The 19,134-nt window shown below is 41.2% G+C and overlaps 2 protein-coding genes and 1 non-coding gene across 3 annotated transcripts; all 3 read right to left on the bottom strand.

The window, feature by feature from the left end:
• Nucleotides 1–2,203: 2,203 nt before the first annotated feature.
• PCDHB3 (protocadherin beta 3) lies at nucleotides 2,204–5,399 on the bottom strand. Its single transcript, XM_070417134.1, has one exon. The coding sequence runs from the start codon at nucleotides 5,252–5,254 to the stop codon at nucleotides 2,891–2,893; it is 2,364 nt and encodes a 787-aa protein (XP_070273235.1). The 5' UTR covers nucleotides 5,255–5,399; the 3' UTR covers nucleotides 2,204–2,890.
• A 2,497-nt stretch (nucleotides 5,400–7,896) lies between these two features.
• PCDHB2 (protocadherin beta 2) lies at nucleotides 7,897–11,008 on the bottom strand. Its single transcript, XM_070417135.1, has one exon. The coding sequence runs from the start codon at nucleotides 10,997–10,999 to the stop codon at nucleotides 8,603–8,605; it is 2,397 nt and encodes a 798-aa protein (XP_070273236.1). The 5' UTR covers nucleotides 11,000–11,008; the 3' UTR covers nucleotides 7,897–8,602.
• Nucleotides 11,009–18,474: 7,466 nt separating this feature from the next.
• LOC139011808 (U6 spliceosomal RNA) lies at nucleotides 18,475–18,581 on the bottom strand. Its single transcript, XR_011471641.1, has one exon. It is a non-coding gene; the product is annotated as a U6 spliceosomal RNA (small nuclear RNA).
• Nucleotides 18,582–19,134: the final 553 nt, after the last annotated feature.

A 19,134-nucleotide genomic window follows, 5' to 3' on the forward strand; every position in this document is an offset into this window, starting at 1 on the left:
TCACCAATGAAGACATTTAATCCTGGGCTTTTATTTGTGGAAAGTTTTTTGATTGCTGATTAAATCTTGTTGAATAGGATGAGACATTCAGGGCGAAGAAATCCATTTCCCCAGAGACAAAGAAATTTAAGAAAAATCCCCCTCAAAATTACAATATTTAGAGAATACAATTTTAATTTTTTATAAACCCCAAATTTTTCTATAAGTTGTTTCTCATGAAAGTCTCTTCTTATGCATAGCCCATATAAGTTGGAGACAATGACTTCAGAAATCTAAACCCTTTTGTCTCTGATATTCCAGTCAGAAACCTCTCACAATAACAGATCTTGGACTAAGTCCCAGTGATGTTGATATCCTCAAAATGAAAATAGCTTGTATGCAGCAGTCCATTGAAGGTTCCCTGTTCATCCTCCACATGAGTATCAGTGAACAGCTGAGTCAAGCCAGTGAACAAGAGAACCTGTAGGCTTGGGTAGACTTCTGTGGGTGATTCAATGAATGGGAGGTGGGGCTGGGATAGGTCCTAGGCCAGGTGTAGAATTACCATACCAAATAAAGGTGGCTTCTAGTTGTTCTTAATAATAGCACCAGCTCGAGTCTAGCTGTGGCTATTACACAGGAGCCTAAATATGCATGCTAAATATCAAGTACTCACTCTGAGACCTTGAATCATTGATAAAATACTCATGAGTTCTAACTCAAGTCACCATCCAGGTTAGCACCTTGTTCTACTGGCACCAACTCAGTGTAAAATATAGGATTGCTTTGCAGAGGTTTTTTATTTTGTCATCCAGCATGTTGTGTGTCATACAGAACTGCCATGTGCAGCACTGTCATGCCTCTTAATCAAGACCATAATTTTTCCTATAGGTAATCCCAATGTATCACTTCAACTCAATTTTCCTCAAAATCAGCTTGATTATTATTCAAATCAGCTTGTTTACTCTGAAGCTTGAAAAGTAAAAAATGTTTCCATTAGCTCCCATGTCTACAGCCTTAACAGACACATAACAACCAGAGGATGACATTCCCTGAGATTTTTGCCTCAAGGAGCAAATGCAGAGTGATGCCACCCAAGGGAAACTGGGATCCAGCTCAAACAAATCAATAGGTGTTCATAGGACTTCTACCTGTGTGTGGCAAAGTTGAGCTAGGCTTCTTAATGAAGGCTTGAATTTGTAGAGTCTGGTGCTCTTCTTCCCTTCCACAAGATTACCAAAACCAGGTCTGAGGGAAACCTCCAATAGGAGATGAATTCTCAATAAAATATCAGCAAGCATATGAGGAAGACTAACAGCTGAAAATTTTACTCAACAGATAAAAGAATGTATAACTAAAATACAGAGATTCAGAACAATATATAAAGAAGTTAAAAGTAAAAGATTTAATTTCCTCAAACAAAAAAGAAAGAAATAGTAATTGTGCGGGAGGGGAACATATTGTTGTGAAAGCTTGCCGAATGGAAATTGTGAAAAAGAAAACTACAGTTATTTAAACAAAAGAAAATCCAGTATATTCAGTAAATCTCAAGTTAGGACCTAGCAAGTCTCAGAACATCAAGAATAAATTTAAAAATCTAAAAGAGAGTTAAGAACTTTACAGATAAAGAATAAGAACTAGACTGATATCACTTTCCATCAACGGTGTTAAATACCAAAAGAAGAGAAGGAAAATGACTTTAAAAATCCTTGATCAACCTAACTGTTGGCAAAGATTATGAGTATTAAACATAAAATCACTCTGAATTACGACTATAGATTTCCAGCTTTAACACATATAACAATCTACTCCAAGAAGCAAAATATTCCCAGAATAAAGTAGTGGAATGTGTAGAATCATTTTCATATTTTAAAAAAGTCCTCATTTGCAAGGAAGCCATATATCATGGTTAAGAAAGATTTATAAAAAGCATAAGTTACTTCACTAGTTTTAATGAGTGATGTTTGAATATAGTCAGTCTTTTAACAGTCTATAGAAATGTTTAAACTTCATTTACATCTCTTTGCTTTTCAGTGTTGAAAGCTAGATTGTGAATGTCAAGAAAATGTTTAAATTATTTATGAATAAATGTTTTCAGAGAGGTAAAAAGGCAAGTGCACACTATCTAGAATTATGTTTTGAAAACAAGTGATAGGTGATTTTAAACTTCATTCAAAGCCTTTAGTATCTTGCAAATTTCACTTTATTTTGATACCAAATTGTCATCCCACAAGATGCCTTCCTAAACAATGTTTTCATATCAAATGGAAAAGCACAATCAGTTGTTCGAAATGCCTTAGGTTTAATTTTTCCTAACTCATGAATACACTTTAGGCAAACCTAAGAGTAAGTTGCCCTATTAGCCTATATTTTGTCCACTTTGAGCCAATATAAGCATATGCAACATTGACATACTAATTGCAAATGTAAAAACAAAACAAATTAAATGTATCACTTTCTTTTAGGTACTATACCCCTAAAAACATGCTGTGCCTTAAAGATGGAACATCTGAAAGAGAACACATTCTTATCTATCCACAAACTTCATTAACCATAGAAAAGCTGCTTTAGGAATATTATCAGGAACATTATCTCACTTGCTATGGATATAAAATTTGAACTGATTCACTTAAAATAAACCTATTTGAAGTCAACATTAAAACATAATGAATTTATTTTTACTCACCTATTAGAAAAAGAAAAGGAGGCATTAAGACTGCATTGGTAAGAAAGAAAACAGGTAAGAATATGCAAGGATTAACTACCTTGATAGAAACTAAAATCAATATATAAACAAAATTATTATCAACTAAAGATTCTTGATTTTGAAAGAAAGTATTCCTAGCCAAATGACTATATTTTATTCTTCTATTAATGAAACCTAAGCTATTCCCGCGATTGCAGTTTTGCACTACTCTTGCTCAATGTCTTCAACCAGACCATTGGGGAAAATCGGTTTGAGGAACTTGAACTCGCTGGTCCCTGAGCCTCCCATCAGACACACCTCATACTGGTAGCTCTGGGACAGGGTCCCAGTACCGCTGACGTCCACCAGGTGGCCCGGAAAGTGGCCCTCAGGCACCGAGCAGCCACCCACCCAGCCGGCCCTGCTCCGCCTGCACAGCCGCACCGCGATGAAAGCCAGCACCGAGAACAGGAACAGCGACGACACCGACGCCAACGCGATGACCAGGTACACGGTCAGCGGGTCGGCCTGCGCCTGGTCGGCCGCCGCTTCGGGCAGCGGCAGGTAGGGCTGCGAGAAGCCATCCACCAGCAGCACGTGCAGCGTGACGCTGGCAGACAGCGCGGGCTCGCCATTGTCCTTGACCAGCACCAGCAGCCTGTGCTTGGCCGCGTCGCGCTCGCTCAGCAGCCGCGCCGTGCGCACCTCGCCATTGTGCGCCCACACGCCGAACAGCCCGGGCTCCGTGGCCTTGAGCAGCTGGAACGACAGCCAGGCGTTCTGGCCCGAGTCCGCGTCCACCGCCACCACCTTGCTCACCAGGTAGCCCGGCTCGGCCGCCCTGGGCACCAGCTCGGTGCAGGGCGCGGAGCCGTTCTGCAGCGGGTACAGCACGAAGGGCGCGTTGTCGTTGGCGTCCAGCACCTGCACGCGCACCAGCGCCTGGCTGCTCAGCGCGGGGGACCCGCGGTCCGTGGCGCCCACGCGGAACTCGAACGCCTGCAGCGCCTCGAAGTCCAGCGCCCTCAGGGCGAACAGGTGGCCGTTGTCCGCGTTGATGGACACCAGCGAGGCCAGGGGCAGCTGCGGGTCGAGGGGCGGCAGCAGCGAGTAGGTGAGCTGGGCGTTGGCGCCCGCGTCTCTGTCTGTGGCGCTGACGCTGCCGATGTGCAGGGCGGGGCTGTTGTTCTCGCGGAGGAACAGGGTGTAGGAGGTTTGGGTGAAGGCGGGGGCGTTGTCGTTGACGTCGGAGACCAGCAGGGTGATGTTGTGCTGGGTTTTCAGCCTGGGGGTCCCCATATCGGTGACGGTGATGGTGATGTTGTACTCGGCCTGGCTCTCTCTGTCCAGAGCTCCTTCGGACACTAGGGTGTAAAAGTTTTCTACAGATGGTTTTAGGACAAAGGGGAGATTGTTCTGGATGGAACACATCATTCTCCCATTGTCCCCAGAGTCTGGATCGGAAACACTGAAAACAGCCACCACCGTCTCTGGCGAGTTTTCCGGGATAGGGCTGGTAATTGACGACAAGGTCAGCTCTGGTGGGTTGTCATTGACATCAACTACCTGAACTATTACTGTTGATTTTCCTGTAAGGCCTCCACCATCCTTGGCTTCTATGTCAAACTCATAACTATTAATTGCCTCAAAGTTCAAGTATTTGATTAGTTGGATATCACCAGTAATGGGATTTAGTTGAAAAGTTTTGGAAATTTCTTCAGAAACATGAGCAAGTGAGTATGATATTGTCCCAAAATTTCCTGTGTCCAAATCAGAAGCTGAGACAGTGACAATAACAGAGTTAACGGGGCTGTTCTCTAGAACTTCAACCTCATAGAGCGACTGTGTAAATTCTGGGGCGTTGTCGTTTATGTCTAAGACCAGGATGTGGAGCTGAACGTTGCCAGACCTGGGTGGCGACCCGCCATCCAGCGCTGTGAGCGTTAAAGTGAACTGCGGCTGCTCCTCACGGTCCAGCGCTTTGTCCAGCACTAATTCTGGGCACTTCCTTCCATCCCTACGGCTGTTTGTGAGAATGTGGAAGTGGGGATTAGGAGTGATCGTGTAGTTTTGGAGACCGTTTCTTCCCACGTCCACGTCCTCAGCATTTCCCAGTGGAATGATTGTTCCTAGTGGAGTGCTTTCTGGGATTTTCAGCTGCATCTCATTTTCAAAGAATACTGGAGAATGGTCATTTACATCTATGACCTGGAGCTCATTTGGAATAAACTGCAAAGGGTTTTGCAGTAAAATCTGAAAATGCAGTATACACGGCTCTGTGGGGCCGCATAGCTCCTCCCGGTCCAATTTCTCCTGTAGGAGCAAATCACCGGTCTGATGGTTGAGCTGAATAGGCTGTCTGTTCCCTTTAGACACAACTTGGGCCCCCCTCGCGGCCAGTTCCCCTGCACTCAGCCCCAAATCCTTTGCTAGGTTGGTTATTAAAAAGCCCCTCTCTTTCTCCTCAGCCACAGAGTAGCGTCTCGATTCGGACCCAGCCAGAAACCCACCAAGAAAAACAAAGAGAAACAGGACTTGCCTTTGTCTACGAAATCGCTCCCCTCCGGCCTCCATTTCATTTTCTGCCATGTTCTTCCAAGAAATATGGCCAAGCTGAGCCTCCGACAGCGCTGGGAAATGCAAAGTCTTTTGCCTCCCAACCTTTGGAGAAGATCTAGCAGATAATCCCTTCCAGCGCTCAGATTTGCTTGCTTTAAATCTGTCCAAGCTCACAACTCCTGGTGTACGGTAACCGGATCCGTGCGTTACTGAGTACTCACAGTTCCTGTGGTTTAATTCTCCTTCTTAGTCAACAGCGCCACCATGCGTTCGCTCGCAGTTTCAAACTCTTGGAGAAGGTGCTTTGGGGTTTTTTGCTGTTTTGATCTTTTAAATTGTTTATTCCCCTTACTAAAACCAGTTGACGCTACTGGAGGAGTTCCCTGTGTCGCTTGAGTTAAAAAACACAACCGAGGGAAATTAAATGCGCCCTTATTTAAAGACGGTACTGTTCCTGGCAGAGTCCTCATTTATATGATTTTGCCGAAGTGGACACCTTAGCTAGGGCTACCACCCCTGTCTGCAATTATTAAACACATTTGAAAAGATTTTGCTCTACATTACAACATGCTTCACTATCATATTTGTGTTTTTCTTTATTTTCCAACTTTTGTAAAATGTGCACGAGTTGCTTTTATAGTAAGAAAAAAATGTTATGAAAAGATGAACTCATGCATAAAAAGTTATAATAGATGATGTCAGTTGGTATATCCAGAGACCACAAATGCCTCATTCCTTCCACATTTTAACATTCACTCGAGGAATACAGAGCTTTTTCCTTTTTTATTTCACAGTAATTTTACCATTATTGGTTTCATCAGTATAACCGTATTTCATCTGTGGACACAGATACTTGTTAAGTTTGTGGAGTTGGACATATAGTGGTAACAAGGCAGACATATACCTTACACAGTTTTCCATCTAATGCGGTGAAGACTTTCAACAGATGTTCAAACAGTGTGAAAAGTGCTATATAGGAAAGTTACTGAGTGAACTTGAAAGTATGGAAAGGGAGATACAATTTTAATGGGGGGCAGGGTTTGAGAAAAAGTTCCCAAAGATGTGCCATTTAATATGGAACATGAATGATGAGAAGTTTGCCAGGCTACAACTACACAATGGGAAGATTCTGTATATGAGAAACTGATATGTAAAGGCCCTAGGACAGTAAAGCATAGCTATTCTAGACAATGAAGGAAGATCAGTGTAGCCAAAATTACTGTCCCAAAAGTAAGTGGGAAGAGAAGGCTGGAGAGATAGATTGGGGCCAAATAATGCGTGCTTGGATTTTATTCTAAGACAAAAAGGAAGCTAGTGCAATGTTTCAGGCAGGGAAATGAACAACACAAATATCATGTGCTCGATCTAGCTCCTTCACATTTATCAGGAATATCTCACAAAGGCTCATCTATTAAGTTTAGTCTTAATATTAGTGATATGTAAAATAACAGCAATTATACGTCTATATATTATCTTATTTGATCATAACTGCAAGTTATTGACAGCTGTTATTACTATTTGGGGGGGGGGGACAGAAATTATGTGACTTATCCAAGATCCTAAAGGTAATAAGTTGGTTAATCAGAGACTTTGGATACCAAGATGGTGCTCCACACCACTAATAATCTCAAAATAATATCTTTCACATTCATCTTATAATGTGAACAGTATAGCTCAAGCATCAAATGATATAAACATTTTAAAGAAGGCAGAAGAACATTAAAAATCAAAGTTTTATTTTAATGTCTAGATCAAAAATTGAACTGCAAGAAATAGAGAGAGTTGGACGAATCCAGCTTTTAAATTATAAAATACAAAATACAGTTTCCCCATTTGTATTCCTTAAGCTGTGGGCAGGAGAGGAGAGCCAAATCAAGCGGGAAGGGAAAAGGAAAAACGTGTTGAAGGAAAGAGACACCAAGAACCGATAACTGCATGGTGTTCAAATAATAGTGATCCCTTCAATTAATAACCTATATATAATATATATAAATTCACTATGCATCAGAGGGCACTTAATTCCAGCAAAAGTTTGTCCTGTGAGTATTTAAATATCAATATATATCACAGGTGAAATAAAGACACTTCTTTCTTTCTTTCAATCAGTCATTCAAAAATTTTATTAAGAACCTATAATCTTCAAGTCATTGTGCTAATCATGCAATAAATGGGGAGCTGTTGAAAAACATAATTCAAGCACCTAAAAAGAAAAAAGCATTGAAAAGTAGGAAATTGAAAGGGGAAAAGAGAAGCAGTCCATGCAAAAAAAATGGAATGAGCAGACAGGCCAAGATACATATCTCCCCACAAGCTTATTTACAATTGAATCAAAAATGCTCCAGAAATTTTTGAAAAAATGCAATGTTAAACTACATTTGAAGTTTCTAAAATTTGGTTAGGGCAGAGACATACATTCCCTCAAATCTTTAAAAAAAATTAACCTCTGCTTATTTCAATTCCTCCTTTTAAAAATCTCAGTTTTAATTATTAAAAACTTTCTACTTAAAATTCAAGAGATTTGATAAATATAATTAAATTTTGTGTACTGCAGCTTTGCTAAATGTACTCATTAACTATAACTTTTTTGGAGAATTATTTTACAGTTTTCCACATACATAATCAGATTATCAGCAAATATAGTTTTACTTCTTTATATTCCTACCCCCCCCCAATGTTGTTTTAAATAGAAAGCTTGAAGAATTAGCATGTCCTTGAAAATGACTGGACATGTGCTATGCATTTAACTACAGTTTGGAATATTAGTGGTTGATTTATTGAATACTTTAAATGTGAATGGTTTGTGGAATCCAACAGTCAAAGTTCTCACATCTCTAAAGAATCATAACTTCCATGTATGGACACTTTGTGATAGTATATATTTAGAAAAATGTGACAGAGTGCTTTGTTTTTCATGAATATACCTATATTAATGGTTTTAGCCAATGTGACTTCACAAGATAAAACTTACACTAGCCTCAGAGAATAGAAAACAAATATTCTGGACTTAAAAAAAAACTCTGTAGGAATAGCAAACATTTAAAAATGTAGGACTGCAAAATTACCTAGGCTCTAGGGAAGGGGAGTATAGAAAAAGATGCTCTAACTTAAAAATTCAGACTTTTGGGAAAGCAAAATTTACTTTCACATTTTAAGTGGAATTAAGGTACAGAGAGACTAAACGCCAATGAGAATACAAAGAAAATTAGCATTCATTATACCACAAAGCAACACATTTAGACACACTAGTAACATGCACTGAATGAGATATTTACATTTCAAATAAAAAGAAACAACCTCAATGGGCAACGCAGTAAAAAAAAAAAAAAAGGATTTTTCACAAATGAACTGAGACTAGAGTCAGTAGACCCCTACTAATTCTTAACTGAATTCAGAGCTATTCCTGAAACTGGGGTTTGCCTCACTAGCCCTCTCCTCACCTGGAGCAAGAAAGTTGGGAAGAATGGGTTTGAGGAACTTGAACTCGCTGGTCCCTGAGCCTCCCGTCAGACACACCTCATACTGGTAGCTCTGGGACAGGGTCCCAGTACCTGTCACGTCCACCAGGTGGCCCGGAAAGTGGCCCTCAGGCACCGAGCAGCCACCCACCCAGGCGGCCCTGCTCCGCCTGCACAGCCGCACCGCGATGAACGCCAGCACCGAGAACAGGAACAGCGACGACACCGACGCCAACGCGATGACCAGGTACACGGTCAGCGGGTCGGCCTGCGCCTGGTCGGCCGCCGCTTCCGGCAGCGGCAGGTAGGGCTGCGAGAAGCCATCCACCAGCAGCACGTGCAGCGTGACGCTGGCAGACAGCGCGGGCTCGCCATTGTCCTTGACCAGCACCAGCAGCCTGTGCTTGGCCGCGTCGCGCTCGCTCAGCAGCCGCGCCGTGCGCACCTCGCCATTGTGCGCCCACACGCCGAACAGCCCGGGCTCCGTGGCCTTGAGCAGCTGGAACGACAGCCAGGCGTTCTGGCCCGAGTCTGCGTCCACCGCCACCACCTTGCTCACCAGGTAGCCCGGCTCGGCCGCCCTGGGCACCAGCTCGGTGCAGGGCGCGGAGCCGTTCTGCAGCGGGTACAGCACGAAGGGCGCGTTGTCGTTGGCGTCCAGCACCTGCACGCGCACCAGCGCCTGGCTGCTCAGCGCGGGGGACCCGCGGTCCGTGGCGCCCACGCGGAACTCGAACGCCTGCAGCGCCTCGAAGTCCAGCGCCCTCAGGGCGAACAGGTGGCCGTTGTCCGCGTTGATGGACACCAGCGAGGCCAGGGGCAGCTGCGGGTCGAGGGGCGGCTGCAGCGAGTAGGTGAGCTGGGCGTTGGCGCCCGCATCTCTGTCTGTGGCGCTGACGCTGCCGATGTGCAGGGCGGGGCTGTTGTTCTCGCGGAGGAACAGGGTGTAGGAGGTTTGGGTGAAGGCGGGGGCGTTGTCGTTGACGTCGGAGACCAGCAGGGTGATGTTGTGCTGGGTTTTCAGCCTGGGGGTCCCCATGTCGGTGACCGTGATGGTGATGTTGTATTCAGATCTCATCTCTCGGTCCAGGGCTGTGTTTGTCACTATTGTGTAAAAATTCTCAACAGAGGGTTTAAGGAAGAACGGAAGGTGATCTTGGATGGAGCAAACCATCCTTCCATTGTCTCCCGAGTCAGGATCTGAAACACTGAATACAGCAATGACGGTCTCCTGCAAGTTTTCTGGGATTTCATTGATAAGCGTTGACATGGTCAGTTCCGGAGGGTTGTCATTCAAATCTATCACGTGGACAAGCACCACACAACTTCCAGAAAGACCCCCACCATCTATCGCCTGAATATTTAATGTATACGTCTGAATGGATTCAAAATCCAGTTTCTGTGTTAAAAAGAGTTCTCCTGATTTTGCATTTATTCGAAAAGTTTTGCGAATATCTTCCGAAGCCTGGGAGAAGACATAAGATATTTCTCCATTGGCTCCAATGTCTAAATCTCTAGCCGAGACCATAGCCACCTGGGATCCAATGGGGCTGTTTTCCAGAACCTGAACTTCATAGAGCAACTTTGCAAATTCCGGGGCATTATCATTGATGTCCACGACTTCAATGCGGACCAGGGCGGTGCCAGACCGGGGTGGCGTCCCGCCATCCAGCGCCGTTAGAGTTAACATGATCTCAGACTGTTCCTCGCGGTCCAGCGCTTTGTCCAGCACCAGCTGTGGTAATATTATGCCGTCGGAACTGTTTTGTAATTTAAGATGGAAGTGGGAATTGGGACTGATTGTGTAACTTTGGAGACCGTTGCTTCCCACATCTAAATCCTGGGCACATTCTATTAAGAAAGCAGTCCCGGGAGTGATACTTTCTGAGATTTTCAAAATTATTTCTTTGTCTAGGAAAACCGGGGAATGATCATTTATGTCCCTAATCCGTAGCTCGGCCTGAAAAAACTGCAAAGGATTTTCCAGTAACACCTGGAAAGGTAGCACACAGGGCTCGGCAGGGCCGCACAGCTCCTCCCGGTCCAGTCTCTCATTTAACAACAAATCCCCGGTCTGCCTATCCAAGTGCAAACGCATTTTTTTCCCTTTGGAAACGACGCGGGCCCCTCGCGCAGCTAGCTCATCTACCTCCAATCCCAGGTCCTTTAACAAATTGGCCACAAAGGAGCCACTCTCCATTTCCTCGGCCACTGAGTAACGCCTAGGCGCGGAACCAGCCTGAGCTATGCCCAGCAAAACAAAGAATATCAAGACTTGCCTTTGTTTCAGAAAGCGCTCCTTTCCTTCTCTGGCCTCCATCTCCTTCTGCTCTCCCAGCAAACCTGACCCAGCTCCGGCTCGCGAGGTTGCTGACTCCCAGTAGGTCCCAGCTACGGGCATAGGTGGAGACGCCTAGGGCCCCGATTTCCCGGATCTACAGTCCGAGAACGCCTCCCCTTCCTGCTTGATTCTTTAGCAGGGACTCTGGCTTAAAGGAGGGCGGACTGGTCGCTTTCTTCCTTCTACTTCTAATGCTGCAGCGCCACCCCGCGTCCTTTCCGAGTATGTACTTTCTCCAAAACATTAAGAAAATCCCAATCCTTTCTTTCACACTGATGACAATCTAAATGGAATACTTTCAAGTGGTATCTTCCAACGTACCGAAGTCTTATCTCGTTTCGAAAGGCTTTTTCATTGCACCCACAACGACATGGCAAACACAGACAAATTTCCATTCCAATTTCCTCACAGATTCAAGCAGTTATGTTTAAACTGGGGGGGGGGGGGGGGGGGAATGAACTTCTGAGACTAGAAGGGAGTAATTTCAGTCCTAGGATGAAAAAAGGCTTTGACTAGTCAGTTTCCAGTTTTTATTCAGAGTTCCAGCATGCGCACATCTCAGTGGGCGTTAGGTTACCATCCTCACACTTAAGCCAACAGAAAAGTACAGAGACCCAGGTAACACAGAATTCACTTAACATTCTCATGGACACTGAGATATTCTTTTTGCTCATAGTTCTCTCCTGCACTCTCCCACTTCACATTTTCCTGAGATTTGGTGCATTCGATCCACATGAAATTTTCCTAGCATAGCTGGGTAATTCTTACGAATGTGTCAATATTTTTATTTTCCTTTCTAACAGATAAGAGCGTTAATTTATATAACTTCAATTATTGCATCTAGCAACACTAATCATTTCATAATATCAAATACCCAGTAAATATTGAAAAATTTTCCAATTACCTTTTTGTGTGTTTTTTAAATATATGTGATCAAAAGAAATGAGTTCTCAATTTTAAAAAGAAAGCCATGGGGGAAACAAATGTATATTGTTTAGTGAAAGAAGCCAGTCTGAAAAGGCTACCTATGCTATTATTGCAAGTACCTGACATTTTGGAAAAGTACCTGACATTTTGGAAAAGTACCTGACATTTTGGAAAAGTACAGGCAATGTTAAGAAGATTAGTTGTTGCAGGGGGGAGTGAATAAGAGGTAAAACATGGGGACTTTGGGGGCACTGAAACACTGTAATAATGGATACATGACATTACACACTTGTCAAAACCCATAGAATCTACAACACAAAGAATGAACCCTAATGCAAATTACAGACTTTAGTTAATAATAATGGATCAATATGGATTCATCAGTTCTAATAAATGTACCACACTAATGCAAGATGGTAATACTAGAGTAACTGTGAGTGGAAGAAAGTGGGTATATGGGAACTCTGTATTATCTGCTTAATTTTCTGTAAAACCTAAAACTGTTCTGAAAAATAAAGTATATTAATTAAATATTTGTATGAAAACATTTTCAAATATACTGTATGGAAAAGTTAAAAAGAACTATACCAACATAATTCTACCTAATTGAAAATTTAAAAGTTATTAATATTTTATCTTATTTGTTGAATCTATATATTTTACTCTACACATATACCCTCTTTGTTTTCTGATCCATTTGAAAGCAACTTGAAGACATTATGACACTTCACCTCTAAATATTTCATCAGGCATCTCCCAAGTATAAGTACATTTTCCCACACATTCATAATGCCACTATCACACTTAACAAAATTAACAATAATTCCCTAATATTATAAAAAAAATCCAGTCCTTATAAAATCTCAGCCCTAGCTGGTTTGGCTCAGTGGATAGAGCATCAGCCTGGGGACTGAAAGGTCCCAGGTTTGATTCTGGTCAAGGGCATATGCCTGGGTTGTGGGCTTGATCCCCAGTAGGGGGCATGCAGGAGGCAGCCAATCAATGATTCTCTCTCATCATTGATGTTTCTATCTCTCCCTCTCCCTTTCTCTCTGAAATCAATAAAAATATATTTAAAACATTTTTCTTTAAATCTCATCTTTCCATTATCCTTCCCTGATTTTCTTCAACTTGAAGAGAATTCATATTCACTCTTGAGATTTGTTTGTTTGTTTTTTAACAAATGTACTTGCTTTCTTAACTACCTGTTATAAGAAATGTCTTAGAAATTTTTAAATCAAATTTTATGATTGTATTGGGTGTTATATCTGTTTATTCTAGAAAATTCTCCCATCTTTTATGATATTTAATTTCTTGAAGTGTTCAGACCAGTTGTCTTATAGGGTGTACTATATTATGAATTTGTCTGATTGTTCCCTCATGGTGTCATTAAACCTGTACCTCTATCCTCTGTATTTCCAGAAAACTCGAATGAATGATTTAGTAAATGTAACAATGGCATAACATTTTTAAAGCTCTCATTTATTTATTGTACTTGGGTTTTAAAAAATTGAGCAATTATAGGTTCCCTTTTTTAATATTTAGAAATAAACTCCTACTTGTATTCTGTTGTTATGATTTTTGCTTTTCATGATTATTTTTATATTAAAACTATAACCCAAAATATTTTCATGCATTGACATTGAGCATTTAACACACTTCATCCAGGTGAATAAACCCCAAGACCCAAGTCTTGAAAAAATGCTCTTTACACAGACTGCAAAACTTAATTAAGATCAGATAGAGATATAGTGATGATCGTGTACATCATAAAGGAAAATAATGACTAGTAAATCACTTGAAATTTTACATTTAACCAAGCATATGATTATTTAGTTATGATAGGTTCTCTGAATTAAAACAGTTATGGTGAATTGGGGGATGGCACGAAGGAGAGGAAAGTTTGAGTCATAAGTGTTCTCACAATTCATAAGGTTTCATTCTTCTTTCCGTTTCAAAGTGTTCATACATCTAGAAATAAACGGAAGTTTCTCCAGAGATGACGGAACCAGTGCTGATTTTTTTGTCAGTGGTTTCCAGATTTCAATGCATTATACCCATGGTTATTTTCTTTTCTTGTAAATCCTCACCCAAGGATAGTTTTTCCATTGATTTTCAGACAGTGGAAAGGAGGGAAGAGGAGGGGGGGAAGAGAGACACATCAATTGGTTGCTCTGGCATGCACCCCAACTGAGGCCAAGAATCCAACCCTCCAATGGTCTTCAGCTCACAATCTAACTTTACACTCAGCGATCAGATGGCAAAAGAGGGTTTTTTCAGTGACTTACCTCTGAGGCCCTGCAGGAAATATATGAGAAATATCCTAGCATGGGAAGGGAGGGTTCTAGCACCTTTTATCGTCTTAGGGTGGAAATTTTGGACCTGTGGTAACACTCAGAATTTTGCTTTTGCCTTATTAAGGATACAAAAGATTTATTTTTCTGTAATCTATCAAGATATACACTTCATGAAGCTCAAGCAAGCAGGATTTCAAAGTAAAGGTGATTCAAGTAGGGCTTTATTCTCTTCCCTGGTACAAATATGCAACTAATGATTTTGAAAGAGAATTTGCATAAGAAAAATCTTGGCATTTTTTAGTTTAAGGAGAATCATCATAGCCTATTGGTACAAACTGTTTCCTTGGGAAAAAAATCTTGACCAGATATTATCATGAGCTCTAGTTTGATTTGAGTATATATAGATTGTTTTGCCAATCCACATTACATGACATTTTCTTTTATTGTATTGGAGATGCTGAAATATTAATTGCTAAAGAATGAATTGTTTTTGGGGTTTAAGAAAAAAGAAAACAGTAAAAGTTAACAAATACAAATTTAGCACTGCAATAGATGAGCTACACAGCAACTCAGTAAATTATGTCTTAAATAATGAAAGAGACATTTATTTCCATCAATGAAAATTTCCCCCTGTACAGTTGACCCTTGAACAATGCATGTTTAAACTATGGGTCCACGTATATGGGGATTCTTTTCAATAAATGCCTGTACTGTGTTCCATCTGTTGTTGGGGGTTTGCGGATGTGGAGAGCCGATTGTATGCACTGACCTACACCATTTACATAGGGAACTTCAACATTTGTAGTATTTTCAGGGGTCCTGGAACCAATCCTTCGGATACCAAGAAACAACTTAAGTTTGGAGGGAGTCAAAAGTTATATGGGGATTTTAATTGTGTGGGGGTTAGCACCTCTAACTCCTGCATTGTTCAAGGTCAACTGTAGTTTTATATCTGTATTAGATTTTGTGTCATCATCACATGACTTTTTTCAAATATAAAGTAAGAACTACATAATATTAACCATTTCAAATAAATTGTTACTTGAATTTAATAGATGGAGACCAAACCTGTGAACAGTAGACTATTACAATGTATCAGCCATCATCCATGAAATATCAAGAAAAGCAAAAGATGACTTTAAAATAGCCTGACCTTCCATGGGAAGTTATGAAGACTATCATTTTATGTATAGACCTGGAATGAGGTTTTTTGTCAAACTTCCAGATATCTGTTAGAACAGTCCACACCCAGTCTTAGAGGTAACTTACCTTTGGAAGATCAAAGAAAATTAGGTATGAGCAGAAAAAAATGCATTTGTTTCTGTACTCAACAAGAAAGAGTCTACTGGCTTCTAAACAAAGACCATTGTAAGGTAAAAAAAAAAAAAAAAAAGATAAAAATAGCTAAGCCATTAGTACTTGTTGATTGTGTTTCAGAAGAAAACAATACTTAAGTCAGAGCCATAAAATACCAACTCTAATGTTATTTCCTCTCCTTTTTACCCAGAGTCTTAAAGCAAGAATGCCGAAGATGATATTTTCTCTACCTATTGTCTTATTTCAGCTTCGAGGAACCTAATTTCATTTGCAATAGAGTGATGTTGCATGTATCTCCCTCATCTCTGTATTGCACTAGGTTGGCAAAACATAAACAATTTTTAACATTCAATGAAAAAATTCTGGGAGGATCAAGGCATTTTCTTTTTATTCCAGAATGCTGAGATGATGATCCTTAAGGAGGTGAAGTCTGTTTCTAGAGGTACTCCAGGATGAGCAGATAGGTATCAAAATGACTAATTCACTGGACTTGTCATCCAACATCCTTCACATGAAGAATGATATTTCTGAAACTATTTCCAAAGCGAATTGCCTGAGAATTTGCCACATAGCCTTGAAATTGCCTGGTAATTTTCTTGCATTGGCGCTTTATAATGCACAGATATCAGTAGCATTTAAAATACTCGGCGAGTACTTTCCAGAGGTTGGAGAATTCAGTGAGCCTGGAGAGTTCATGGAGCCGTTTCTCACTTATTGAGACAAAATCTTCAAGTTGTCACTGACTGTCACGATTTGGACCTTAGGAGGTCCCAGACAAGTGTGGATATCTACCATTCCTTTCCACGAGAGTTCAACTTACCTTGGGTTGTTCTTCATCCAGCGATTTCCCCCCACAGATGGGCAAATTATTTACACCATGATTACATCGCTCATTGTTGTGAAAATGGAAATGGAACTGATTGTGTAGTTTCCAATTATTAAAAATTCACCCAAATCTCATGCGTGTCCCCGGTGCACATTCTGGAATCTTCAAACGAAATTTTCCAAGGGTGATCATCTCAGATTTTTCTAATAACACAAACGTTTGCAGGCAATACTTGCAGAGCGCACATGAGTCTGGTTTCCTGATCGAGAGCAAAGGCTCTTCTGCGGCTGGATGTAAACTGTTCTTTGAGCTCTTTGGAAACCACCCTGCTGTCACCTATCCTCCGGCTGCTACGCAGACGCTCCCCTCTCTGCCGCCAGCGCCAAACCTGCAAAAATTCTGACCATAAATGTAGCTTTCCTCTTCCCGGGCCGTCTGCGCTACGCCCAGGAAGAAAGAAAAACTCACCACTTGCCTCTTCTGCCAGATTTCCTCTCGCACGATTTCCTGAATATCCTCTGAGTACGTCGTCTTAACAAAAGAAGCCTTCGAAAGCCTTGTAAGAGAGAGATCGTCAGCTTACTTCTAGTCCCATTCACTGGCAGAAAGGTCTAAAATATGGGCTCGCTGCCGACGTTTTCCAAGCCCCGTCTATCCCCGGCAGCCTTCGGATTTGTCTTTTCTAAGATGGAGTCTGCGGCAAACGCAGGGCTCCTCCTGCTGCTTTTTAGCCTGTAGCACCACCAGGCGTCCGCACTGAAAACCTGGTGTCTACAGCGCTTTCCCTCAGACAGTCACAGTCTGTTCGTAGTCACGTCGTCTGGTGGCACATTACTTCCCTCCTGATAGATTCATTACCTCTATGGCTTTTAGGTTAGCCAGTGTGAACAAAACAATAGTTAATTAGTGTGTGATTTTATCATATTATCAATTATGTGATTATCATAATATCACAGCCGTACAGTTTCCTTTGAGAGTAACTTGAATTGGGTTTCTTCCGTTTCAGGTAGGCCAGTCATTTGGCTATGCAGTCATTGAATTTATAAATTTATTGGCAGGTGTTTAATCCAGATTATATTCAGGCTCTGGGAAAGGCATTGGGGATATAAAATTGAATAGAGCCTGGTGCCTACTCCTCAGGAGGTTACAGCCTAGAAGGGAGACTCAAGCAAAGCTAAAATTACGGTAGTTAGTGATAAGTGCAAGGCAGAGATTTGCACAGGCACTGTGAGGTCGTCGAAGGGATGTGTAAGTAAGAACAGAAATGGGGCATCAGGAAAGATTACCAGAGGAGGTGAGGTTTGCGTGAAGCTGAATTTTTTTGGTACCAACTTAAACACAGACCCATTGAAATTATTTTCTACTGCAGCTGAAGTATTTCTGACTTTGCAAGAAATAAATTTTTCTCAAAAGATGGGAACATTGTGGCAAATGTCGAATGCAGTCTTTCAGTCAGTCAGTCAATAGCACAGGCTCCTGTATGAGGTGACAACCACCGGGGATGGGCCCTTTTTTCCAGTTTGAATTTGGCTCATGTATCTAATACTCAATTTAAAAAAAAATCTTGTTCGAGGACATGTTTTTATTGATTTTAGAGAAAGAGAAGCATCATTGTGTGAGAGAAACATTGATAGGTTACCTCCCATACCTGCCCCAACTGGTGATCAAACCTGCAACCTAGGTATGTGCTCTGACTGGAACTTGAACCTGCAACCTTTTGGTATATGGGAGGATACTCCAACCAGCTGAGCCATCTGGCCAGGCCTCTATTACTCATTTTTAATGAGAGCCCTGCAGCTTGAGTATGTGCGTGTATGAACCGTTTGTTCTATTAGCAACATCTTTAGGAGATATGATAAAATGGTGATTAAGAGCACAGGCTTTTGTGTCTGGAAATCTCATATTCAAGTCCTGGCTCTGCTACTTCATATATGTAATATTTTAAAAGTTACTGAATCTCTCCAAACTTCAGTTTCCTCATCTGAAAAAAGGATATAATGATGTTATCTTTTATTAATGTTTTTATTAGACTTAACATTCATTTAAGGGATATACAGATATACAACTAGTTTGATCCATTACTAATATAAAAAAAGGAACACTTCATGAATTTGCATGTCATCCTTGTGCAGGGGCCATGCTAAGCTTTTCTATATCGTTCCAATTTTAGTATATGTGCTGCCAAAGCGAGCACAATGATGTGGTCTTATTCATGAAGTTGTGAGGGGTTAAGTGAAACAATGCTTATGAAATGTTCAGTCTAGTGTCTTGGAACATTATGGTGTTTCATAAATGCTATTATGAGTGGTTATACTATAGAAAGATGAATTTATCTGCATAGTCCTGTTAACTTCTACAAACAAATGTTAAGTCTAAATGACTCTTAAAAGGAAGCCTTGTACCCTATTGGTAAGAATGTAAATTGGTGCAGCCATTACGAAAAAAAGTGTGGATGTTCCTCAAAAAATTAAAAATAGAAAAATTATATGACCCAACAATTCCACTTCTGTGTATATGATTGAAGAAAATTAAATCACTGTCATGAAGAGATATTTGCACCCTCATGTTCATTACAGCATTATTCACAATAGCCAAGATGTCAAAAAACCTAAGTGTCCATGGACACATGAATGAAATATATATATATATATATATATATATATATATATATATATATATATATATATATATGTTACTCAGCCACAAAAAGAAGGAAATCCTGCCATTTGTGCACCATCTGGTCCTGG

This window comes from Myotis yumanensis, unplaced genomic scaffold (genome assembly GCF_028538775.1).
Source record: "Myotis yumanensis isolate MYYU_CA2020_CCGP unplaced genomic scaffold, mMyoYum1.0.hap1 SCAF_5, whole genome shotgun sequence".
Taxonomy (NCBI): Eukaryota; Metazoa; Chordata; class Mammalia; order Chiroptera; family Vespertilionidae; genus Myotis; species Myotis yumanensis.

Bases quoted from the DNA above. Each gene is read 5' to 3' on its own strand.
- PCDHB3 (XM_070417134.1), bottom strand. From the start codon at position 5,254: ATGGCAGAAAATGAAATGGAGGCCGGAGGGGAGCGATTTCGTAGACAA.
- PCDHB2 (XM_070417135.1), bottom strand. From the start codon at position 10,999: ATGGAGGCCAGAGAAGGAAAGGAGCGCTTTCTGAAACAAAGGCAAGTC.